The sequence below is a fragment of the Hyla sarda genome, chromosome 4 (assembly GCF_029499605.1).
Source record: "Hyla sarda isolate aHylSar1 chromosome 4, aHylSar1.hap1, whole genome shotgun sequence".
Lineage (NCBI taxonomy): Eukaryota > Metazoa > Chordata > Amphibia > Anura > Hylidae > Hyla > Hyla sarda.
Window position 1 is genome coordinate 247,258,665 of NC_079192.1, and position 27,709 is coordinate 247,286,373.

General features: G+C 37.5%; 1 protein-coding gene across 14 annotated transcripts in view; it reads right to left on the minus strand.

Moving 5' to 3' along the window:
• Positions 1–27,709, minus strand: part of FOXP2 (forkhead box P2) — a 250,247-nt gene that overhangs the window by 73,491 nt on the left and 149,047 nt on the right. For 7 of the 14 annotated variants that reach the window (XM_056573868.1, XM_056573866.1, XM_056573867.1 and 4 more), the window contains exons 4-8: positions 23,303–23,440; positions 17,894–18,139; positions 10,048–10,204; positions 6,547–6,757; positions 2,945–3,049 (exon numbers count right to left, since the gene is read on the minus strand). In XM_056573868.1, the coding sequence (XP_056429843.1) occupies positions 2,945–3,049; positions 6,547–6,757; positions 10,048–10,204; positions 17,894–18,139; positions 23,303–23,440 (857 nt within the window). The remainder of the gene's footprint in view (positions 1–2,944; positions 3,050–6,546; positions 6,758–10,047; positions 10,205–17,893; positions 18,140–23,302; positions 23,441–27,709) is intronic. The other 7 variants (XM_056573872.1, XM_056573878.1, XM_056573880.1 and 4 more) reach the window with 5 other exon arrangements.

Consider the following 27,709-nt stretch of genomic DNA (forward strand, 5'->3'; position numbering starts at 1 on the left):
TAAGGGGTTAACTTATACTACCAACACCCTAGATCCATGATGGAGACAAGTGGAGAAAGCCAAGGATCCAGTCCTTAAAAACTTACTGCAAAACTATCAGGCACTCCTGCTAAACATTTAAAACCAAGTTATTTAACATTAGACTATCCACATAGGTTTTTACATTTGTTCTTTGGACACAATTGACTGCACTAAACATTTTAAAACTGTCTTCCATTTACCTACACTACAGCACTATTATTTTTATTATTATTATTTTATTTAAAGCATGTCTAGAAGTAATTTACTACAGTCACTATTGCTCTCCTACTGTTAGACCAGACTCTTTCGAAAAAGAACCGCTGAACTTTAAAAGTGTTAAGTTGGACCAACCTTTGCCATTAATTCTGAGTAAGTCAGAAAGCTAGTATGTTGTCCATTAAACTAGTATAATGCTGATTGTTATAGCAATAGTAAATGTTAATTACAATGTTTAATAGAATTATTAAGGTAGGGCAGAATTTAGGTTTATGTCAATAAAAAGGTATTTTTATGGCCTATAGACTTATTTCTTCTGACTTTAGCTTAACTCCATTTGTTGCTAGATAATCTGTAATGATGATAAATGTAACACAAGATGTAGTATAGTTATATAAAAGCCAAGGCAGCAGGTTAGATTTTAAACATACATTTATCAACCTCTAAATATAAATGAATACAAATGTTTCTAAAGTACAATATTTAGCTGTATGGCCTGTGGACATAATAGGGATGTGGAAAAAAATCTATATTTATATATAAAAAGAGCAGCACTTAATTTACCCTAGTGTTACTATTATCCAATTCTTGTTATGTTTTGTAGTTATGGTGTCGCAGCCCTATATCCCACAGACAGTCTACCATTTGTAAACACATCTTTTTGATGTTTCTGCCAACATCCTGGCAACAAAGCAGTGCCATTTCAAATAAGCTAATTAACTTAATTGTTGATGAAGCATGAAACAGTTCATTCACCCTGTTAACCGCACCATGACAACACAAGATCTTCAGCCTGTGAAGTTACTCATCTTGAAAAAAAAATAATAATAAAACCCTCTGGCAAGTTCATTTATACATGTTTTTTTCTGGATACATTTTTATACAGTATTTGAAAATGCATGCTATTGTAAGCATCTTAAGACATTATAAAAGAGCAATAGAAAACTGTACGTCAGATAAGGACATAGTCAAGCTTGGCACAGGCAAATCTGCTGCAATGTTTAGCATATAAGCAAATGAGAAGAACTTATTTAAGGAAATGAATAAAAGTTCCGGAAAAGGAAACAGGGTTGAATAGAAATGGACAAAGATGTACAGCTCTTTGACTTTGCCACAGAAAGAACAAAATAATGAGTATATTCAGGGCCGTGACAAGGGGTAGGCAGAGCAGGCAACCGCCTAGGGTGCCAAGAGGGAGGAGTGCAAGTTTGATGAAAAAAAGACATTTCCATAAACTGTTGCAACACTGCAGCACTTATTTCCATCACTAGCACCTCTTATTATCACCTGTCACTTTTTACTGACACTGCAGGCATGAGTGCAACTATCAGCATCAGTGTCAGTGCTGCTAGAATTAGCCTGCCCCCATCACCTTCCTGACTGCCACCACAGACTATTATTTAGCTGTACATCATCATAGATAGAAAATTGTCTTGAAGATATATAGTGCATTTGGAAAGTCTTTTTTCACATTTTGTTATGTTGCTGCCTTGTGCTTAAATACACAAGTAAAGAATTTTAAAAAAGCTACTTTTCTCCAATTATTGTGCACTCATTGTTTCATAATGACAAAGTAAAAATAGAATGTTACAAATTTCGGCTAATTTATAAAAAAAAAGGAAAAACTTCAATATTGCGTTAACAGATGGGGACTATCGGTGGACCGCAATTTTAAGGTGTCTCCACAGATGTTCGATTGGGTTCAAGTTAAGACTCTGGCTGGGTCACTCAAGGACATTCCCAGAATTGTCCCTAAGCCACCCCTGTGTTGTCTTGGCCGTATGCTCAGGGTCACTGTCTTGTTGGAAGGTGATCATTCGGCCCAGTCTATAATCCAGAGCATATTCTTTAATTAAGAATATCTTTGTACTTTGCTTCATTTATCTTTCTTTCTACCTTGACCAGTCTACCTTTCCAGATGCTGAAAAATACCCCCATAGTATGATGCTTCCACCACTATGCTTTACTGTAGGGATGGCATTTCTCACTGACAGTCCTGAAAGGACAATACTGAAATGCCTCACCTGGTTTATGCTGAGACAAACCAAAAAAGTAAATAAACTACCTAAATAACTACATAGGGCAGAATGAATTATATGATATGCGCTAGTTTTGTGGCATTGGAAAGTTACAAAAGATGGTGCACAACATATCCGCACAATAATCTGCAACTCCTCATGCCTCCAGCACTAGAGTGAATAGTGTAAATTTCAATTTCTGACATAAAAACAGCCAAAGACATACCCACACCAAACTTGTAGTCAAAGTGTACCATAGTAATCAACTGATGCTATGTGATGATACCCCATAACTGGCACAATTGCATTAAAAAGTAAGCCTGTATATTTTGATGTGTGAATGGGATTGCACAACTGATGTTGAACAATGTTTTCTCTATCGACTTCATTGTAAAGAAAAATCTTTTGTATCTCCAAATTTAAGCAACAGGGAGTGCAAAACTAATGCAAACAGTCAACACTTTTGCAATCCCTTTCACATACAAGTAAGATACAGTTTATACAACATCTATACTAAAAACCCTCAGAGAACTTAAACTGGTGGAGAGTACTTGATTATGATTAAGAAGTTGACTGCTGACATGACTTAGAGGTTTACTATTGATATTATATGTTATTTGATGAACATTGTTCAATATACTATTTAGATTTGCTAAGAAAATCCCATAAAAATGGCAAAGTTAACCTACTTTAAAAACTGTCCAAAATCTTCACAAATGCTTTCACAGCCTGGCCATTTGCAGACACCATGACCATAGAGGGTATGCGTAGCCCCAATCTCCTCATGTGATGAGCTGTAGTAAAAAGAGAATAGCATCCGATTAATCTCAAAAGCCATAATCGTTGGAGTCTGCTAGTGCCTGTCAGGTTACAATCACTGACAAACAGGTCAAAACAGGTCACTTCAGCTCAGAGCAGTCAGAAAAATCTAATCGTTCTGTTGAATAGTTCAACTGCCAAGGCAGGATGATGTTCCAATTAGGGAAGAAATAGAGCCAAAGATGACTTCTAATAAAAATTGAAGAAATTACTATACAAGAGTGCATGATAATTCTGACATATGACCTCAACTTAATATAACCATTGCAATATATCCTAGCTCCGTAAACTAACAATGTTATAATAATATACTGCACGCCAAGTCTGCTTTCTATGATGAAAATGAATGATATTGTCAAGTTCTAAATAGTTATTAAAATATAAAATGACAAAACCACTAGTTTCTAACACTGCCTCTATAATATAGATAATGGAGTGACTGGGCTCCTATCCTGCTTAGATAACTCAGAAAAGAATAGAAAGTTTTCACCAGTTGTTGCGCCCAAAATGCATATTTTGGTTCACAGAGTTTATTGCCTCTCCTGTCTATTCATTATATATATATATATATATATATATATATATATATATATATATATATATTAGATGTGTAGATGTGCTAAGAGTTTCAATAATCAGTCAATAATAAAAATATCAACCACTTTTTATAATATTAAATGTATCCAGTACTTTACATAGTCACAATGGCCTCTTTGGAAAGGAAAGAAGCAATCTGATTTGTTGCTATGGGCCACCTCACTACTCTTCCTCTATACAGGTTTTGATAAATCTCCCCAATTTACTTTTATAGGAAAATCATTCATTTTAAGAGAAATCTGCAAGAATATTTTTGCATGATTACTAAGAAAATGTCCACTATTTTAGATATTATACACATGGCCCCCATTTACTAAGGCTTTTCTAAATAGGTTTTGTAGGATTTATGTATCACACACATCGTGCAACATTACTGCCCCATCTTGCACCATATAAACTGGACAAACCCTATCAACCCATCTTAGAGCTGACAAAAGGGACATGGCTTCACATTTTTCGCTCAACCCTACAAATTTACACACTAAAATGTTTTGGGTAATTTTTTTTTAACAGGAACAAAACGAAGTTAAAGCTGGTCACATTTTATCATACCATCAATTTTGATCTGGCATTCCTATGGAAATGACTTTTTTTTATTAAATGTCATTGCTTAGGTTAATATATATATTTTTTATGTTATTTATTTTCATACTTAAAATTTCATTAAAAAAATTAACCATTTGTCAAATATATCTTTGCAGCAAAATTGTGCCAAACTTTCCATAGTAGCCAACTAAAAAGTAAAGGTAAAACATGGCAGGATAAAAAAAAAAAAACAATAAAAAAAAAAAAAAAAGCCTACATTCTTATTAAATGAGGGCCAATGTACTCAACGTGTAACTCACTCAATGGTGTTGAGGTCTGGGCTCTAGGGGTGACCATATTGTCCTAAAACTACTAGCAGCCTCTTTGTATGTTACAATGCACTTAGAAAGTCTTCGGTCCCTTTAGTCAGTACTTAGTTAAATGACCTTTAGCGGCAATTACAGCTTGCAGCCTTCCTAGGGATGATGTCATAAGATTTGCACAGCTTGATTTGGGGATTTTCTGCCATTCTTTTCAGCAGATTCTCTCAAGCCCTGTCAGGTTGAATGGAGACCTTTGGTGGACAGATATTTTAAGGTCTCTCCAGAGATGTTTGATTAAGCTTAAGTCAGGGCTCTGACTCGGCAACTCAAGGACAGTCTCAGAGTTGTCCCTAACCCACTCATGTGCTTCAGTTTTCTCTCAACCCTGACCAGTCTCCTTGTCCCAGCTGCTAAAAACACCCTCGCAGCATGATGCTGCCACCACCATGCTTTACTCTTGTAATTGTATTGAGAAGCTAATGAGCAGTGCCTGGTTTCCTCCAGACATAATGCTTAGAACTGAAGTCAGAAAGTTCAGTTGTAGTTTCATTAGACCAGAGACTCTTGTTTTTCAGTCTAAGAGTCCTTTAGGTGATTTTTGGGGGGCTTACATGTGCCTGTTACTGAGGAAAGACTTCACTTAGGTGACTCTGACATAAAGCACAGATTGGTGGAGTGTCTCAGTGATGATTGGCCTTCTAGAAGTTTCTCCCATCTCCACACATGATCTTTGAAGCTCAGCCAGAGTTACCACTGGCTTCTTGGTCACATATCTTACCAAGGCCTTCTCCCGATTACTTAATTTGGTAGGGTGGCCAGCTCAAAGAAGAGTTTCAGTTTTTCCAAACTTGTTCCAATTTTGAGTTATGGAGGCCACTGTGTTCTTGGGAAATTTCAGAGCAGCAGGATTTTTTTGTACCCTTCTTTAGATCTGGACATCCACACAAAACTTTCAGTTTCTAAACTTTACAGACAGTTCCTTCCCTGTCATAGTTGGTTTGTGCTCTGATATGCATTGTCATCTTTGAGTCCTTATATAGACAGGGCTGTGTTGTTCAAAATAAGTCCAATTAACTGAATTTACCAAAGGTGATTCCAATAAAAGTGTAGAACCTTCTCAGAGATGATCAAGAAAATGGAAGGCCCCCAAAGCTAACTTTTAAGTGCCATAACAAAAGGTTATAACACTTATGCTGATGCAAAATTTCAGCTTTTCCTTTTTATATTAAATTAGCAAAAAAAATTCACATTTATACTTTTTCATCATGGGGTGAAAAAACTTGATTTTCATTTTACCAGAAGGCTGCAACATTATAGAATGTGAAAAAAGTGAAAGGGTATGAGGACTTTCCGAATGCATTGTAAGTGCATTTTAATTTTAAGCAATATGCTTGGGGTTAAAGAATAAACCTTTTTCCAAAAAGATGTTTCCTGGAAAGTGATTTGCAATATCATACACATTTATTATCACTTGGATGAAAATAAACTTCCATAACCACACGTTATTATGCAACCCTAAACTTTTTTCTGACTGCTTGCTGGATAAGATGAGTTTGAGTAGTTGCTTTTATTAAAACTTATTGTTTCTTTAAAGGTTAACAGTGACAGAACACTTTTCACTGGAAGGGCACAGTGTTAGCTTGTTGGTTTAAGGATTAGAAGAGTTAAAGTGGTAGTAGGGTGCACAAATGTAAAAGGAGAATGGGAAATTGACAATGCTTCAAAGATCATCCCATCTCATTCATTGTTTAACTAGACATTTGAACCGGACAGATCTGCTGTGAGCTGCAATACAAGGCATAGTTATTATTATATGTATAGCACTGTGTATGGGTAAACAATCAATGTAATGTGATGATAGTTCGAGGGTCTTCATTCAGTAGTTAAGTACTTATTAAGGGCCAATGCTAAGGTTTCAATTTTTTTTCTGGCAATATACAACTGTATTATTTGTGCCCAAAACTAAATGGAGAGAAACCAAATCTGACATATGTTTCCTTGACATACGGCTCAAAATATTTGCCCACCTGTCTCGTCTTGCATTTAACACTGAAGACTGTCCATTCACTAAGGAATGATGAGTTATTGGTGGTGATGCTTTGGAAGTGGTGGAGGAGGTAGTAGAAGAATTGTTGGTAGTGAGGTCTAGCCCTCCATGTTTAATGCCATTGTCTTCTATACTATGAACTCCAGTCACCTCTTTCCACAACTGCTGTATCTCTGCAGGGCTTAACCCAGCTGTAAGATAAAACAAAGCCTTATTAATAACACCATGGTCTTTGCACATGAGACACAAGACTTGTCTTGTACAAACAATCATTAGGATTTTAAATATGAGATCAAGTAAAAAAACATTATTTATCTGTCAGTTCCTGTAAAGTTGTGCTTTGATTTCTTCATGTAATGTTGAGCTATTGAAATATGTTGAGATTAGCAAGAACACAACTCAAGACAATCCCTTCAATATGTTATCCATGGCAGTCAGCTGACACCTGTGGGTCTGGCTACCTAGAGAACCCCCAAAACAGTGAAGTTTTAGGGGACTATGCAATAGGTTGAATATTTCCCCTTTAGTGGTTGCTGTAGGGGAACTGTAGTATTACAAAGAAGCCATAAAAATTAATGAACATCCACGGTTGAAAACTTTTGTTTTTTAAATCAAATGGTGCCAGAAAGTTCAGCAGAGTTGTAAATTACAGCAACCAAAGAAAACGTAGGCACACAAAGCTGAGACTGTTGGGTATAGGTGTCTGGTGTCAGGTAGCCGGGTCATGGCATAGGCGCTGGTGTAGTGTGGCACTCGGAGGCTACGCCGGCAGTTTCGCACATGAGCGCGTGCTTCTTCCAGCCTCGCCTGTGAGGCCGGAAGAAGCAAACACTCTCGTGTGAAACTGCCGGACACCTATACCCGACAGTCTCAGCTTTGTGGTGAGTGCACCTACGTTTTCTTTGGTTGCTGTAGTTGATGCTTTATATCTGTGTACATGCATCCCGCAGGAGACTGTGACCGGAGGTCGCCGAGGACCTTGCTGTATACATCATTAGGTGATATAGTTTTCCATGTGTGCTCTCCCTACATTTCTATCTTGTAACTTGGTAGATTTGTAAAAAAGTCTTATTCCTTCCAGTACTTATTAGTGGCTGTATAGAGGAAATTCTTTTATTTTGGGATTTCTTTTGGATTTCTTTTCTGTCACGACCACAGTGCTTTCTGCTGACTCCTCTGTCCATTTTTGGAACTGTCCAGAGCAGCATATGTTTGCTATGGGGATTTTCTCCTGCTCTGGACAGTTCCTAACATGGACAGAGGTGTCAGCAGAGAGCACTGTGGTCATGACAGAAAAGAAATTCAAAAAGAAAAGAACTTTCTCTGTAGTATACAGCTGCTAATAAGAACTGGAAGGATTAAGATTTTTTAATAGAAGTAATAAAAAAAAAAAAAAGTTTTCCACCGGAGTGCCCCTTTAACCCCTTAAGGACTCAGACCATTTGGACCTTAAGGACTAAGACAATTTTATTTTTACGTTTTCGTTTTTCCTCCTCCCCTTCAAAAAATCATAACTCTTTTATATTTTCATCCACAGACTAGTATGAGGGCGTGTTTTTTGCGCGACGAGTTGTCCATTGTAATGCCATCACTCACTTTACCATAAAATGGTATGGCGCAACCAAAAAAATACTATTTGTGTGGGGAAATTAAAAAGAAAACCGCAATTTTGTAAATTTTGGAAGGTTTTGTTTTCACGCCGTACAATTTATGGTAAAAATGACATGTGTTTTTTATTCTCTGGGTCAATACAATTAAAATGATACCCATGATTATACACTTTTCTATTACTGTTGCGCTTTAAAAAAATCACAGACTTTTTAACCAAATTAGTACGTTTAAAATCCCCCTGTTTTGAAGACCTATAACTTTAAAATTTTTGCGTATAAGCGGCGGTATGAGGGCTAATTTTTTTCGCCGTGATCTGTAATTTTTATTAATACAATATTAGCTTATGCAAAACTTTTATTACATTTTTTATGAATTTTTTTTTGGAATAAAATGTTATAAAAAAGCAGCTATTTTGGACTTTTTTTTTTACGTTCACGCCGTTCACCGTACGGGATCATTTATATTTTATTTTAATAGTTCGGACATTTACGCACGGGGCGATACCAAATATGTATATAAAATAATTTTTTTTTTACACTTTTTGGGGGTAAAATAGAGAAAATGGGACAATTTACGTTTTTATTGGGGGAGGGGGTTTTTCTAATTTTTTTTACTTTATTTTTTTTAAACTTTTTTTACTTTTATTTTACACTCTTATAGTCCCCATAGGGGACTATTTAAAGCGATCATTCAATTGCTAATCCTGTTCAGTGCTATGTATAGGACATAGCACTGATCATGGTTATCGGTCCGATCATGGTTATCGGCGATCCGATCATCCTGTTAAGTGACCGCCATGCTGCAGATGCCGTGATCTGTATTGATCATGGCATCTGAGGGGTTAATGGCGGACATCCGCGGGATCATGGGTGTCCTCCATTACCGGCGGGTCCCTGGCTGCGATCAACAGCCGGGACCTGCCGCGCATGATGCCGGCATCGCTCCGATGCCCGCGGTTATGCTCAGGATGTAAATGTACGTCCTGGTGCGTTAAGTACCACATCACCAGGACGTACATTTATGTCCTGTGTCGTTAAGGGGTTTAGAGGGTTTTCCCATGAATTATTTTTTATACCAACTGTTTTAAAAAATTGTTAATAGCTGTTTTATAGTAATGTACAGTGTTTGTAGCATAAATATACCCCTTTCATTTTTTGTTTTCTTCCTTGGTGTCGCTGCTAATCTGTGTTGCTGGTAGTAGGGCCTTTAAAAATGAGTCTCCTTTCCCCTCTGGCATTTGACTATTTGGTTCCTTCTTACTCCTCCAAAATGAATTTTCATGCAGCAGGACAAGTGCTATTTTGGCTTACAGGTTTAAAGGGGTACTCCAGAGAAAAAAAAATTCAAATGAATTGGTGCCAGAAAGTTATACAGATTTGTAAATGGTTAAAAAATCTTAATCCTTCCAGTATGTATCTGCTGCTGTATGCTCCAGAGGAAGTTGAGTAGTTATTTTTGGTCTGACCACAGTACTCTCTGCTGACCTCTGTCCATGTCAGAAACATGTCAGGAACTGTGGAGCATACAGCAGCTGATCAGTACTGGAAGCATTAAGATTTTTTTTGTAGAAGTAATTTACAAATAGAGCCAGTTTATATGAAAACATTTTTTTCCACTAGAGTAGCTAAATCTTAACTCTTCACTGGATAATTTTATTAAAAAGCATGTTATGGCAAATAAAGTAATTTTTTTATGATCTATGCAATGAATATTGTGGGATAACACCATTAAATATTTGTTTGCAGATTCAGTCAACGTTGAAAGGTCATGCATGGTAGTGTCTGCTGGTACTGTAATGCCAAAGACATAAGACTCTTAGAAAAATGCAAATAAGAAGATAAAACCATAAAAACAAGCAAAGCAAATTTACCTTGTGGTAGGGACTGGACTGGAAGAGCTGACTGGCTGGGCGGGATGGAAATAAGTCCCTGCCGTTGAAGATTAAGCAGATGTTGTTGTTGCTGCAGTTGTTGCATCTGAAGGAGTTGTTGTTGGAAGACAAGCTGTTGGGCCGCTAATTGTTGCTGCTAACAAATAACAAACAGTAGTCATTTTTCACTGCTACATTGAATACATCATTCCAAGGTGCAAAGTATTAACCCCTTAATGACGCAGGACGTAAATGTACGTCCTGGTGATGTGGTACTTAACGCACCAGGACATACATTTACGTCCTGAGCATAACCGCGGGCATCGGAGCAATGCTGGCATCATGCGCGGCAGGTCCCAGCTGTGGATCGCAGCCAGGGACCCGCCGGTAATGGTGGACACCCGCGATCCCGCGGATGTTCACCATTAACCCCTCAGATGCCGTGATCAATACCGATCACGGCATCTGCAGCATCGCGGTCACTTAACAGGATGATCGGATCGCCCGCAGCACTGCCGCAGTGATCCAATCATCCTGCATGGCAGACGGAGGTCCCCTCACCTGGCTCCACTGCCTTCCGGGAGTCTTCTGCTCTGATCTGCCTTCCCGCAGACCAGAGCAGAAGATGACCGATAACCCTGATCAGTGCTATGTCCTATACATAGCACTGAACAGGATTAGCAATCGAGTGATTGCTTTAAATAGTCCCCTATGGGGACTATTAAAGTGTAAAAGTAAAAAAAGTAAAAAAATAAAGTAAAAAAAATGAGAAAAAAACCCTCCCCCAATAAAAACTTATTGCGCAACAGTAATAGAAAAGTGTATAATCATGGGTATCATTTTAATCGTCTTGACCTAGAGAATAAAAAAACATGTCAATTTACCATAAATTGTACGGCGTGAAAACAAAACCTTCCAAAATTTGCAAAGTTACGGTTTTCTTTTTAATTTCCCCACACACATAGTATTGTTTTGGTTGCGCCATACATTTTATGGTAAAGTGAGTGATGGCATTACAACGGAAAACTGGTCGTGCAAAAAACAAGCCCTCATACTAGTCTGTGGATGAAAATATAAAAGAGTTATGATTTTTTGAAGGGGAGGAGGAAAAAACGAAAATGTAAAAATAAAATTGTCTTAGTCCTTATGGTCCAAATGGGCTGAGTCCTTAAGGGGTTAAACATACATTATGGTTCCATTTAAGTTCCTTGTTTAAGTTATTAAGATCAATCATTACAAATGTATTGAAACCAAAACGACCCCATGGTAGTGGACTTAAAGGGGAATTTCAACTTCATGTAAAAAAACAACATGCTGCAGAAGAATATAGCATGGCATACCTGTCTGATCTAGTTCTGAAATTACCAAAAATCTAAACAAAAATTTGTTTTGTGATTATGTAACACTCTCCTGTGCTGTGTTATCTCACTACTTCCTGGTTGAGCAGTTTCTTAGTACTACAATTCCCAGAATGCATTGCTTTCCTTTGGTTCTTCCCTGTCTGCTCGTCTGCCTGTGGCATTGCTCTGCAGTAAATACACCTCATTGTCTATATATATATATATATATATATATATATATATTTCATGGAACTGGTGATGTAGCTGTATAGGCTGGTGACTGGGACTGAGACAGTACAGGATGATGTGTTGTCTTGGGAAAGAGGAATGAATTGAGGACCTGATGAGACAACACCGCATTAAAGCTAAAAGAACTACCTGTCAGGTGTATTTTCAGCACAAACATGCTGAAGCCAGTACAATTTGTGATAACACTTTACTAGTTAGTTATTATCTTGGGGGAGGTGATAGTTTTATTTAAATACAATTTTCTGATCCCACAATACTCCTCAACTCCGAGGCACTTTGCTTGTCTTATGCAATAAGATAAGTCTACCATCATTACAGACCACCATATTGTATATTCTAGGAATAAGGACATTGTACACGACAGTATTTTGGTAAACATTTTGCATTAGTATTCCTAACCAAAACAGGAGTGGATCATCAGAAAAAAAAAAAAAAAAACTATGATGAAATATTAGTTGTCCTTCAATGTTGCAAACACATACCTAGTTCTAGCTTCCAAATATTAGGTGAAATAAGATGAATGGCGACCCTCCAAAGCACAGCATATAACTTATATTCTGTAATTTAGTAAATATGCATATGAACATTACTGTTGAAAAGACATTGTTGCTACTGATCTTAATAATGGTGTGCATTATATTGATTCAGTATAAAATATAAGGTATATAATGCATTTTTTTTTTTACTTTTAAAAATGTCCTGCTTTTTTATTCATCAGATAATGACAGAAATGTAAGCACTGTGTAAAAAAATGAATCTGAGCTCAGACAGGTGCGATTTATAATCTTCAAGCGATGTGCAGTAATAAATACATTGACATAAGGTAAAAGTAGCCCACTACTGTGACTTTTTCTACCAGGCAGATGTGTCTTTCATAGAATGCATGTGTAATCCACAGCTGCCCATGAGTGCAGTCTCCGGTGATCTATTAGTAAATTGGGATGTAGCCTTTATTCCGGTAGCCTGTTAGCTCTTTCTTTTCTCTTGTTTGGAATACATTAAACCCGCACTCCATTGAAAGGAGAGAATTACACTATTATTAGAAAAAGTATAACTTCCAATTTTGTGAGGCATTACAAGACAAACCAGAGTTTTCTAGACTCAAGAGAATATAAGATGGCAGTCACACTTCAGAAAGAGACAAGCTGCTGTAGGAGACCTTTCCTTTTTAGTTTGGGGAAAAGAGAAACTTCTGATGCACTCACTGGAAAACAGACTGCATAATGGAGCAAGTCATGTGGATTGCCCAAAGCCTCAGGAGAAATAAGGGAACAATTTCTATGCTGTAGTTGATGCCTGTCTGAAATTCTACTCACAAATCCAAACAGAAACAAAGCCTCAGGAGGTCACAACTGTTTCCTGTAGGTTTGCATAATGGGCAGCTTAAAAACAGTGTCTACAATACCTGCTTCGACATGTTATATTTGCATTATGTTTATATTTGATGCATTCTGCCGACAAGTGCAGGGTAGGCCCGAGAAGCTAGCTTGTCAGCTTGATTTATGAGCACATCAAACTGGAACTTTCTATTCGCCAGTCCCAATCTCCAGTAGCAGTTCATTAATCAGGGCCCCGTGACTTTGAAATTTATGCTCAACCATTTTTGAACAATAAGTCAACTTTGCATGCTTCTTGAACTGCATCAAAAAGGAAAAAAAAAAACATTAATTATATTTTATCTCTTTTATACTTGGTTGCTATGCCCATTCTTTTTTATACCTTCAAATGTGAAAGTATACAGTAAAATAAATTAGGAAGTTATTCTCACTTTATTCTTTATATAGAACAGTACAGAACAGTACATTAACAGTAATATTTAACACCACGCAAGTGTTCATTTTTATTATTATTATTATTATTTTTTTTAAGAGCTGGAAGTACTAGCTTGATCCCCCCCTCCAATGCATAAAAAAGTGAATGTGGTCTATCACAAACCCCCTCTTATAAGAGAAAAGCCCCTTGCAAACCAGTCCCCTTCAGGTCTTAGCACCTGTAAAGATCCAGAATGGATGCCCTCCCCCCCTTGCCCCTTTTATTTAAAGCATAGGGAGAACCCAATTTGCTCCTGGTTCTCACCTGGACTGCCATCCAAGAGTCTAACAAGTTATACTAGAAAACTGGTTGCCTCCACATTACATCATTTTTAACTTAGTTCTGTTATGTATACTTATTTATTCGGTTCAGTTATGTATACGTATTTATTTGATTCAGTTATGTATACTTATTTATTTGGTACAGTTGTGTATATGTATCTATTTGATTCAGTTATGTATACTTATTTATTCAGTTATTAGGCTCTGTTCACACTGGCATCATGGTTTCCCTTTATTACCATTAGCGTATATGATATAATATACAGTGAACCAACACACTGAGTTAGTGGTTAGCATTGTTGCCTTGCAGCAGTGAGATGTGTAATTTTAGTATGACCAAGGGTTACATCTGCATGAAGATTGTATGCTCCTGCTATGTTTGTTTGTGTTTCCTCTGGGTACTCTCATGTTTCCAACAATCTAAAAAATCTACTGATAAATTAATTGGTTTCTTGTGATATTGTTCCTATTGCATGTGTTCCTGATAAGAAAACTAGATTGTTAGTCCCAATGGGGGTAAGAACTAATGACAAGTTCTGCACAGCACTGTAAAAATATATTTATATATTATTGGAAATAACATTTATAAAACTACACATTTATCTGGACTAGCTTTTCTGTTCCAACATATTCTATGTAAACTTGTCATCTTCTTTGAAAGGACCATCCTCTAGAAGAGCACTTGATTAGCATATTTGGGTGGTTGTCTCTAAGACATTTTGCTAAATTGTTTGATCAACAGTCAAATTCTCTATTTACATTAACTTTAACTCCTTAAATGGACACTCTCATTAAAAATAATCTTTGCTATTGTACTCCTTATGGTAAAAAAAATATTTCTAATATACTTTGTTTAAAAAAAATGAAGTTTTCTATGTTTTATTTGTGCTTACAAAAGCTCAAGAGCACATTTTCCCCCAACTCATACACAGACTTTGGACCGAAGCCCAAAACACGGGAAGTATCCTGGAGTGCTGAGGGGGGTGTGTCCAGCCTTATCCAATCATAGCTCCTCTTACTGCCATATGCTGTTGGTTGGACACCGCCCTCCCCCCCTCCCCCCTCAGTACTCCAGGCTGCACTTCCTGTGTTTGGGCTTCAGTCCAAAGTCTGTGTATGAGATGGGGGAAAATGTGCTCATGAGTTTTTTAAAGGGGTATTCCTGGCAAAAACATCTTATCCCCTATCGAAAGGAAAGCTGGGACCCCCCGCGATTTCCCTGGAGCAGCCCGGATTCTATGTGTAGCTGCGTCTGCAGTTTCGGAAACCGACGGGCTTCCGAGACGGGGACGTGATGTCACGCCACACGCCCTCCATTCATTTCTATGGGAGGGGGCGTAACGGCTGCAAAGCCGTCACGTCCTTGTCTTGGAAGCCTTTTGATTGGAAGTCTTTTGATTTCCGAAACTGCAGACGCAGCTAAGCATAGCATGCGGGCTGCTGCAGGGAGATCGCGGGGGGTCCCAGCGGCGGGCCCCTTACGATCAGACATCTTATCCCCTATCCTTTCGATAGGGGATAAGTTGTTTTTGCCCGGAATACACCCCTTTAAGCACAAATAAAACAGAGAAAAGTTGTTGTTTGTTTTTTTAAACAAAGTATATTAGAAATATTTTTTATTTACCATAAGGAGTGCAATAGCAAAAATTTGTGTTAATGAAAGTCACAATTTAAGGACCAAGAAACTTAGGTCTGTACACCCCTTAAAGACCAGGCCTGTTTTTTCAAATCAGGGATGTCTGACTTCATTAAAGAATAACTCTGGTAACGTTTTGCCAATCACAATAATTCTGATTGTTTTTTTGTCACAAGTTGTCCTTCATGTACATAGTAAAAGTAAGCCAATATCATTTGTATTTTTTTTACAATGCAAAAAATCATGAAATAAAAAAAAAGATTTTTTGCAATTTTAACACTAATAGGTTGCATATATTTATACTTACTGACTAAATAGTTTATGAAACTTATATTTTCAGATGTCTACTTTATTTTGAAAGCATTTCTTTAGTTTTTAATTAACATTTTAAATGAATTAGAAGCCTAATAATTTAACTTGAAATTTTCAAAATTTAGAAAAATTTAAAAATACATCTTTTGTTTATGTGCTATGCAAGGTTTGCAGAAATTTGAAGGTGGTAGAACATAGGAACACCCCCAAATGACCCCATTTGAAAAACTAGACCCCTAAAGGTATTCCTGAGGGGGTATAATGAGTATTTCAACAACATCATATTTTTGCAGAAATTATTACAAAATCAGTGTTAAAAATTTTAAATTTGCATTTTTTCACAAAAGCATCATTTGTGGGACATATTTTTGTACATCGCTTCTGATATTTAAAGAAATGCACCCTATATTTTATTGAGCTGCTCGTCCCGTGTTTGGAAATACCCCCAATTAGGCCATATTTGGTTCCTTGGCCGCGTGGTAGGACCCAGAAGAGAGGAGCGCCATTTGGCTTTCAGGCCATGATTTTAGGCCAAATGGATTATAGGCCGCACTTCATGCCTGAAAAGGGTTTTAGCTGCCAGAACCATAAAGAACCCCCACAAGTGACCCCAATTTGGAAACTACACCCCCTAAAGTATTCACCTAGACCAAAAGTGAGTACTTTGAGTCCTTTTTGTGTGACTTGAATGGTTAAAAAATCAGTGGAGAAATATTTTTTTTTTACAAATGCATCATTTGTGGGACATATTTTTTATACATTGCTGAACAGTAGAAAATGCACCCCATATTTTATTTCGCTGTTCGTCCCATGTTCGGTATTACCGCCACTTAGGCCATATTTGGTTGCATGGCCACATGGTGGGACCCAAAAGGAGAGGCGCACTATTTGGCTTTTAGGATATCATTATACAAATTATAGGCTGCACTTCACCTTGCAAAGCATTCTAGCTGTCAGAACAATACTGCACCCCCAGATGTGACTCCATTTTCAAAACTACACCCCCTAAAGTATTCACCTAGGGCAAAAGTGAGTGCATTAGGCCCATATTGTTTGGCTAGAATTATTTCAAAGTCAGTGGAAAAAAATAGCAATTAGCCTTTTTTCCCCACATCCTTTTGGTAAGTCGCTTTTGAAATGGAGGAAATGCGCCCCATATTTTATCGGCTGGGCAGTACCCCTACTTAGGCCATATCTGATTGCCTGACTGCCTAGTAGGACCAAGAAGGAGAGGAGCCCCCCTTTGGCTTTCAGGGCATCATTATATGAATTATAGACCCCACTCCATGCATGCAAAGGATCGGAGCTGACAGAACAATACTGCACCCCTACAAGTGTATTGGCTGGACCAGGGACCGCTCTGATCGGTCCTTGGTCGGCTAGCACTGATGTGCAGCTGTCTGTGACAATTAAAGTTCCTGATGGATATATTCATCATGTTGTGGGAATAAGCACCCACTCATGGTCAATATATCCATCATTGGCGTTAAAAAAACATCTTGAAAAAACTGGTTGGGTTCCCATTCATACTGCATTTCTGAAGTATAGGTGTCCTTTGTCATGTCAAAAAAGGGATGCCAATGTATACTGTAGCAGTCTCATTCAGAAATGAATGGAGCTGCTACAGTATACGTCAGCATCACTTTTTTTGAGCCCTCTCCCTCTGTCAAAACTTTTTACAGCTCACAGTGGCTTCCGGCCGCGGCTGTAAGGGTTAAACTGCCGGAACCAAAGTTTACTTTGGTCCTGGCAGTGCGGCAGGTCCCCGCCCGCCGGGGATCACACACAGCACATCTTGATTGCGCTGCAGGTTGCTGCAGGAAGGACAGAGGGAGCTCCCTCCCTCTGTCAAAACACTCACAGCCCGTGGTCACAGTTTACTTCGGTCCAGGCAGTGTGGTAGGGTCCTGGCTGTGTGTTACCCCTGTCACGATCTTGTTGGTGCACTGGGCAGCACCCACCAGAACCATGGACGTGTATACTCGTCCTGGTGCGGGAACGTCCATCCTGCCTGGACATGTATACACGTCCATGGTCGTTAATTGACTCCATTGGGGGTTCTGGTAGTTTTCTGGCAATAGATTTGCAAACTGCAATACCTCTGCCCTAATAATACTGTATAGCCAGAAGGAAGCCCACATGGACCCAATTGACTGCATTATGTCTTCCTTATTTTTTTTTTTTTTTTTTTTTAAAAAAAAAGGAATTGTACAAACCTCTTTTGCTTGCTTTCCTGGGTGTGGTGGGGTTTGTTGTTGCTGCTGTTGCTGCTGCTGCTGTTGCTGTTGTTGCTGCTGCTGTTGTTGTTGCTGCTGCTGTTGTTGCTGCTGCTGCTGTTGCTGTTGTTGTTGCTGCTGCTGCTGTTGCTGCTGCTGTTGCTGCTGCTGCAAAAGCTGAAGATGTAACTGTTCTTGCTGTTTCTTGTAAAACTCTTGTAGTTGTTGCTGAATAAACCATTTTGACTTTAATAAATAAAGGCAAAAGTTTCATATATTACAAATTACCTAAGCTTCACTACCCTGGATTGTGACTCTAAGCTGTGCTTCATAATAGCTAAAATACTATCTATAACCTTTCCTACGAGCCATATGGGTATGTTCACACATCTTAAAATAAATAGAAAATATGTCTATGAAAAAAGAATACAATCTGTCCGAATTCTTCATCTAACATTGTGTACAATTAAAGTCAATTAAAAAGTTGTCAGCACACACATTGTTTAAAAAATATTCTGTAATTCTAATGTTGGAATTTTGGATTTTTTTTTTTACAGACATTTTTTTATTCCTAATTTATATGTATTTTGCCATTTATTTTACACGATGCGAACCTAGCCTAAAAGTTCTATTTTAACAACAAGCAAGTAATGGGAATTATTTTTGTAAATATGAGTGTTCTGTATCATCTAGAAATTTGTGCATACAGTGTTGTCAATTATCAGTTGGCATAAAACAGAATCTAGCAGTAGCCTGAGGCCAAAGTCAAAATTCTGCTTCACTTTTTTTTTTCTTCCACAAATTAATAGATTGTCACATAATTCTCATAACCATTAAATCCTTAATACAACAGCAGAAAAAATTAGGTTAATTTGGCTTTATGATTTTATTAGAAAAATATACTACAATGCCCTAGTGTTAGTTGAGTATTATGCTCTGTTAATTTTTATCTATTTTTGTTTGGTTTCTGTTCTTTTTTGCAGCATAGTCCACGGCACTATTCTTATTCAATCCGTCATAAATTTAATCACAGAAGCCATCATTAGATTATGGGATCTATCTGGGTTCACTGGGATATGTTGAAGAGTGGATCAATCAAAGGTCCATTATGAACTTAAAGGGGTACTCCCGTGGAAAACTTTTTTTTTTAATCAACTTGTGCCAGAAAGTTAAACAGATTTGTAAATTACTTCTATTAAAAAAAAATCTTAATCCTTCCAGTACTTTTTAGGGGCTGTATACTACAGAAGAAATGCTTTTCTTTTTGGATTTCTCTGATATCACAACCACAGTGTGCCGTCCTCTGCTGACCTTTGCTGTCCATTTTTGGAACTGTCCAGAGCAGGATAAAATCCCCATAGCAAACATATGCTGCTCTGGACAGTTCCTAAAATGGACAGCAGAGGTCAGCAGAGAGCACTGTGGTCGTGACATCAGAGAAATAAAAAACGAAAAGCATTTCCTCTGTAGTATACAGCCCATAAAATGTATTGGAAGCATTAAGAGTTTTTAATAGAAGTAGTTTACAAATCTGTTTAACTTTCTGGCATCAGTTGATTAAAAAAAAAAACTTAGCCACGGGAGTACCCCTTTAAGTCATGACGCTACTTATATTGTAATCATGTGATTAGAGGTTCCTTCCTAGGCTAGACTCATGTCACATTTTTCCATCCTGTTAAAACATACAGTTTTTTTTATGATTATTAAAGTCAGATTATTATTTTTTACAGTAAATCTGTTTTCTTTTATGGATATATTATATAAGTATGCATGAGTCTGTAGCCATTTTTGAACTGATCCTTTTCATTTAACCTTTTTTAAGAGATGTTAAAGGCAACTTCAAGAAAAAAACAAATGCCAAATAGGATGGATCAACAGGATATCTATCCTGCAGCATCCTGTTGCCATAGACTTGTATTGTACACCAAATAGATCTGTCCGGGTCCTGTTTTTTTGAAAGGACAGAAAAATGAGACAGTTTCTGTTTTTCTATGCTGTTAAAAACAGATCCTAATGTGTACTTGTTAGACAAGCACTTTCAACAGGATAGCCCACCCAAAGTGATAAGAACAGACCCTAACTTAAAGGGGTATTCCAGGAAAAACGTTTTTATACATATCAACTGGCTCCAGAAAGTTAAACAGATTTGTAAATTACTTCTATTAAAAAATCTTAATCCTTTCAGTACTTATGAGCTTCTGAAGTCAAGGTTGTTCTTTTCTGTCTAAGTATTCTCTGATGACACCTGTCTCGGGAAACGCCCAGTTTAGAAGAGGTTTGCTATGGGGATTTGCTTCTAAACTGGGCGTTTCTCGAGACAGGTGTAATCAGAGAGGACTTAGAACAACCTTAACTTCAGAAGCTCATAAATACTGAAAGGATTAAGATTTTTTAATAGATGTAGTTTACAAATCTGTTTAACTTTCTGGAGCCAGTTGATATATAAAAAAAAAGTTTTTTTTTCCTGGATAACCCCTTTAAGTTAGGGTCTGTTCTTATCACTTTGGGTGATGTATATATATATATATATATATATATATATATATATATATATATATATATTGCATTTGCCATTTGGAGATATGAAGGTAACAAAAGGGTTCTCCTCATTGGATGCCTCATTGGATTAGGCAGAACCCTTTCTCTGGGAAGGGAAATACCAAGAGAACCCCTTGAAGCTTATACTTCTTTTACAGCTGCACTGAAGTACTTTTTCTGTGGATCTCTGGAGATATAATATCAGCAGGGATTCTTAGCAGTGGGAACCACCATGATTAGCTTCTCTGGAGAACCCAGAAACATTGAATACTCATAGCACATTTGAAGCTTTACTTGTTATCTTTAAAGGGGTACTCTGGTGGAAAACTTTTTTTTTTTTATCAACGGATGCCAGAAAGTTAAACAGATTTGTAAATGACTTCTATTAAAAAATCTTAATCCTTCCAGTACTTATTTGTGGCTGTAAACTACAGAGGAAATTATTCTCTTTTTGAATTTATTTGCTGTCATAACCACAGTGCTCTCTGCTGACACCTCTGTCCATGTCAGGAACTGTCCAGAGCAGGAGAAAATCCCCATAGCAAACATATGATGCTCTGTACAGTTTCTAAAATGGACAGATGTGTCAGCTGAGAGCACTGCGGTCATGACAGAAAAGAAATCCCAAAAGAAAAGAATTTCCTCTGTAGTATACAGCCGCTAATAAATACTGGAAGGATTAAGAATTTTTAATAGAAGTCATTTACAAATCTGTTGAACTTTCTGGCACAAGTTAATGAATAAAAAAAAAAAAAGTTTTCCACCGGAGTACCCCTTTAACCTCTTAAGGATTGGGGGGTTTTCCGTTTTTGCACTTTCGTTTTTTGCTCCTTGCCTATGCCTATAAAAAAATAATAACTCTTTCAATTTTGCACCTAAAAATCCATATGATTACTTATTTTTTGCGCCACCAATTCTACTTTGTAATGACGTCAGTCATTTTGCCCAAAAATCTACGGTGAAACGGGAAAAAAAATCATTGTGCGACAAAATTGAAAAAAAAAACAACGCTGATTTGTAACTTTTGGGAGCTTCCGTTTCTACGCAGTACATTTTTCGGTAAAAATGACACCTTATCTTTATTCTGTAGGTCCATAAGATTAAAATGATACCCTACTTATATAGGTTTGATTTTGTCGTACTTCTGGAAAAAATCATAACTACATGCAGGAAAATTAATAAGTTTAAAATTGTCATCTTCTGACCCCTATAACTTTTTTATTTTTCCGCGTATGGGGCGGTATGAGGGCTCACTTTTTGCGCCGTGATCTGAAGTTTTTAACGGTACCATTTTTGCATTGATAGGACATATTGATCGCTTTTTATTCATTTTTCATGATATAAAAAGTGACCAAAAATGCACTATTTTGGACTTTGGAATTTTTTTGCGCGTACGCCATTGACCGTGCGGTTTAATTAACAATATATTTTTATAATTCGGACATTTCCGCATACGGTGATACCATATATGTTTATTTTTATTTACACTGTGGGTTTTTTTTATGGGAAAAGGGGGGTGATTCAAACTTTTAATAGGGGAGGGGTTAAATGATCTTTATTAATTTTTTTTCACTTTTTTTTGCAGTGTTATAGCTCCCATAGGGACCTATAACACTGCACACACTGATCTTTCACATTGATCACTGGTTTCTCATAGGAAACCAGTGATCGAGGATTCTGCCGCTTGACCTCTCATGCCTGGATCTCAGGCACTGAGCAGTCATTCGGCGATCGGACAGTGAGGAGGCAGGATAGGGACCCGCCGGCTGTCCTGTAAGCTGTTCGGGATGCCGCGATTTTGCCGCGGCTATCCCGAACAGCCCACTGAGCTAACTGGCAGTTTTTACTTTCACTTTTAGCCACGTGGCTCAGCTTTGAGCGCGCGGCTAAAGGGTTAATAGCGCACGGCACCTCGATCAGTGCCGCGCGCTATTAGCGGACGGGTCTCGGCTTCACTATGACGCTGGGCCCGCCGTGATATGATCCGGGGTCACCGTGGGACCCCGCGTTATATCACGGGAGCGGGACCAAGGACGTACTCATACGTCCTTGGTCCTTGAGGTGTTAAGCATAGGTTACTTACTTTATAAAATGATTATCCATTCTTACTGACTAATATATATTTTATGCCTATCTTACATGATGAAGTCTAAACTGACTGGAAAACAACACAATTGCACCAGAGTTTCAGCCTTTATTGTAAAATAATGTTTACATTTATTATGATATGTCAGCATTCGTAAGTGCGTTTTAGTAGTATATGCATTTATCTATATGACAAAAAGGAACGTAAGCCAGTAAGATTTGCTTGTCCATCACTGTCTTTATAAATCATTTAATATAACTGTCTGATTTAGTAGTGTTGCCAGAATTGCACTTTTTAATAGAATAACACTTGCTACAAACTTACTCAAACACACACAAAAAAAAAACTGACTTGTGGTTGAACCACTTGACTTTTTACTGCATATAAATTCACTCCTCATAAAACTCAATATGCTTCATTTTCTTTAATATAGAAAATAGATCTATTATTTTTCCACTAAATATAAATACTGGAAAATTCTCTGACTACCATAGTCTTATTATGACTAAAACAAGTGGTAACATGTTATATATATGATAAAACAACAATCTCCTGCATCTCTCTTTGACACTTCTTCTGCTTTGACAAGTCTAGAAATGTAATGTTCTGTTTCATATGACAATGTAAACAATCACCTGACAGCACATTATTTTCCTGTGAGTGATATACACTGCTATAAAAGGTGAAGACGACATAAACATGACAGAAGGCTTATGCAATCCTAACATTCAAGCACTCGGGAAAAATTAACTGTTGAAGGAAGGAAGGAAGGTAACCAACATTACCTGTTGTAACATAACGGCTTGTTGCTGCTGGAGGAGAGCTTGGAGCTGCTGCGGAGACAGAACTTGCTGTTGAAGGATCTGCTGCATTTGCTGAGGGGTGATCACCTGGGGAGTCATCATGGCCACTGAAACAGGCACCTGCCATAAAGAGAAGAAAACATCAGGGACCGTCTCACTTTAAATTCAGGGAATGTTCATTGCTGTATGGATTCTCTTCACATTGATTCTCTGCCGTTCTCTTTCAGATCTGACTCGTGTAATGCTTATGTCTGTTATAGCATCAGGAAGGATGTACAGAGGACTCCTAAACTGTATCTCCTTCTACAGGCAATTATAAGACTTCTTTTATCATCTGGGACAAAGCAGTTTATGGATGGGATCATGTGATGCAACAGACTGTCATGCACATGATGTTCCTATATGACTAAATTACGTTTGTGAGAAGTTGGGTCTGGCACCGTTACTGTGAATGCATCTAGAGAGCTATATTCGGAACAGTGTAATACAGCTTAATGATCGTGTCTTTCTGCTAGATAGTTGCTATGGGTGATGGCGGTGCTCGTATTAAGAAAGTCCAGTATAATGACACAAATTTTGCAAGTAGAGAGTATAGATAAAGCACTCACCGCAGCCAGAGGTTCAGCAACAAACTTGAGCTTTAATTTCAGACTTGAGCCGGTAAAACAGAGCAGACAGACACATAGGGAGCATGGATGGAACAGGTGAGACGGGAGCGTGACAAAGGGACGGCATCCGGTTTCACGCACTGAGGCGCTTCCTCTGGCCCACGCGTGGGCCAGAGGAAGCGCCTCAGTGTGTGAAATCGGTTGCCACCCCTTTGTCACGCCCCCGCCTCACCTGTTCCATGCATGCTCCCTGTGTGTCTGTCTGCTCTGTTTTACCGGCTCAAGTCTGGAATTAAAGCTCAAGCTTGTTGCAGTAAGTGCTTTATACTCTCTACTTGCAAAGTTCCTATATGACTATATGGACTGTCCATGTGTTCCTCTATCTCTCCATTCATATTAAACCACATAGGTCTAGGTGGATGTTTCTCAAGTAAAATGTTTACTTAACGGGGACACTAGTTTAACTACATCATTTAGTACTTGATTTATACTGTACATATAGTAAAGGGGTGCTACTGGTTGAAAGAAGTCTGATTGCTTTCAAAAACATCTGTCTACAGGTTGTTAGTGGTATTGCACTTTGCTTGTGTTGAAGAGTTAGAACACTGTTTCTGAAGGAAAGCATTTTTGTTTCTTTTTTTATTTTTATCCTGTTTAACCCATTTACTCTAACAATAATTTACAAATATGACAGTTATTTTTGCACCCAACATTATATATACAAAATCTGACTTTTTATTTCCATACTGAATGAGGAGTATTGGAAGTATCTACATTTTTTTTAAAGAGTTACTATCCTTTAGAAAAACTTTTCATATGTCATGCAGACATCTAAAGTTTTAAACAAACAGGATCACTTTGTTGAGACCCCCCATGATATCTAGATATAGCCAGGTGAAGCACACGCTACTGAGCATTCGCTCAGACTCATTGCAAGAGATTGGTAAGGGTTATGACTGATGAAAACTTTTGACATGTCTGCATGACATATTGAACATTTTCTAAATGACATTACTTAACTCTTTAAGCTTGCATTAACCCCTTAACGACAATGGACATAAATGTACGTCATGGTGCGGTGGTACTTCACGACCGTCATGGCGCGGTCATGGACCTCCAAGAGCAGATGCAGTGTAAGAGGGGTTAACCCAGAGATTTGGGGCACTGGGCCTGGATGTCAGTCTGCAAAAATCTAATTAATATAACAATGTTCTGTATTTATTAAAGGGGTACTCTCCTGGAAAACTTTTTTTTTTAAATCAACTAATGCCAGAAAGTTAAACAGATTTGTAAATTACTTCTATTTAAAAATCTTAATCCTTCTAGTACTTAACAGCTTATATTTGCTCCACAGGAAGTTATTTTCTTTTAGAATTTCCTTTTCAGTCTGACCACCTCTGTCAGGAGCAGGGAAGGTTTGCTATGGGGATTTGCTCCTACTCCTGACACTTCCTAAAATGAACAGAGATGTCAGCAGAGAGCACTGTGGTCAGACAGAAAGGACATTCAAAAAGAAAAGAACTTTGTGTGGATCAAATAGAAACTGATAAAGTATTAGAAGGATTAAGATTTTTAAATAGAAGTCATTTACAAATCTGTTTAACTTTCTGGCACCAGTTGATTGAAATTTAAAAAAATAAAAATAAAAATAAAAAAAAGGTCTTCCAGGGGAACATCACTTTAATAATGAAATAAATGAAGACATTGAAAGACCATATACATCATTCTACTTATCATTAAACTGTAGAAAGTCATAAAACAATCTTTGAATTGAAACATTACCTTGAGTTCCTAAACACATTCATAATACTTTACACAAGGGACTACTTCTAGCAGCATATTCACTATTGACTTCTAGAGTAGTATTGTTTCACTTTCAGTCAAGAAAACACAGGGCAATATCAAGACCATGACTACAATTCTCTATACCTTCTATACCTTACTCACTTATTTGCATGTATCAACTAATGCAACCTAGTGCTAAACAGACATTTTATCTGCAGACACTAAACCCCTGTAAAATCATTATGTCAGCATTTACAGAATGCTTTGAAAGGCTTGTTAACAGATGACGGCAGATTTTTTGGAAAATGAGACAGTAATAAAAGTCCAACTTACAATTTGTTGCCTAGTGACGGTTGTGCGCTATGATGCCAAAAATGAAGCCTCTGTTTACAGCACTGTTTGTTCATATCTCACTCAGATAAGAAAACACAGCAGCGAGCTGGATAAATCCCCCAGTTATTTATTAGATGCAGTGCTGCTTTGCTCACATGACAAGTGGAGAGATGGGGCAGGATGGTTTGGACGCATTTGGTTTGACCTTTATTAACAGTAAAGAGGTTGTCTGGGAGTTTAAGAAATTCACCTAACAGCAGGAAATGTTATAAAATAAAAAATAACCATAACTCAACCATTTAATCTTAAGTCTCTCAGTTTTGATATTTTGGTGGTTGCTGTCGGTCTTTGTTTATTTACCTGCAGTTATGAAATGCGATGTATGACAAAGGAGCACAGATACAATGGTCACATAAATGTGCATCATGCCATCACTCTTTAATAGAAAAAAGGGTCCGCAGTGTTCATTGGAGTGTTGACACTGGAGCAATTGGGTATTTAAAAGGTTAGTAGTGGTTGTTTTTTGTTTAGACATTTTTTGCTGTTAGGTTGATGTTAGGTTGGTCCTGAAAAATGCCTTTAAAAATGTGGGCCTTCAAAGCACGTAAATATACTTCCAAAATTACCAATGGTTGTTAGATAAGCCAGGTAACTTTCTTGTAAGTAGACAGAAAATACAAAAAAAAAAATTAACTTTTAAAGGGGTACTCCCCTGGAAAACTTTTTTTTTTTAAATCAACTGGTGCCAGAAAGTTAAACAGATTTGCAAATTACTTCTATTTAAAAATCTTAATCCTTCTAGTATTTATCCGCTTCTATTTGCTCCACAGGAAGTTATTTTCTTTTTGAACTTCCTTTTCAGTCTGACCGCAGAGCTCTCTGCTGACATCTCTGTCCATTTTAGGAACTGTCTGGAGCAGGAGAGGTTTGCTATGGGGATTTGCTCCTATTTTGGACAGTTCCTAAAATGAACAGTGATGTCAGCAGAGAGCTCTGCGGTCAGACTGAAAAGGAAATTCAAAGAGAAAATAACTTCCTGTGGAGCAAATAGAAGCTGATAAGTACTATAAGGATTAAGATTTTTAAATAGAAGTAATTTACAAATCTGTTTAACTTTCTGGCACCAGTTGATTTAAAAAAAAAAGTGTTTTCCAGGGGAGTACCCCTTTAAGTAATTTGAGATTGAGTTTTTGGTGATGTTTTTTCTAGTTTTCTATTTTTACTATCTATGTTATAAATGCATACTAAAATCTTAAAATTGAGTTACAGCAAAATGTTTCTCCAATCTACTTTTCGTGAGTATTTTTAGATAAGTCTCCCACAGGGTTTTGTGTCCTACTGGGATCCCTTTAGAGACTGTAATTAGGCATAGTCTGATGTGTGCCTTGTATATTATATGATTTAATGTTTATGCTGTTTTATATTTATTTGCAGTTTTATAATGGTTTTCTGTTTTATAGCATTTATACCACTGTAACTGAATTGTACCAGATATAGATGTGAGCAGTAAGGGGTTAAAACACATACATAGCTTGGACCCTTCCAGAGTGAAGGGAGGAGCTTGCTCTGGTCCTGTTTTTCTACTAAGACAAAGCTCTACTAAGCTCTACCTAGAGCAGTCTAGGTTAGAGTAAGGAGGAATGATGAGCCCACCAGCTTTTTT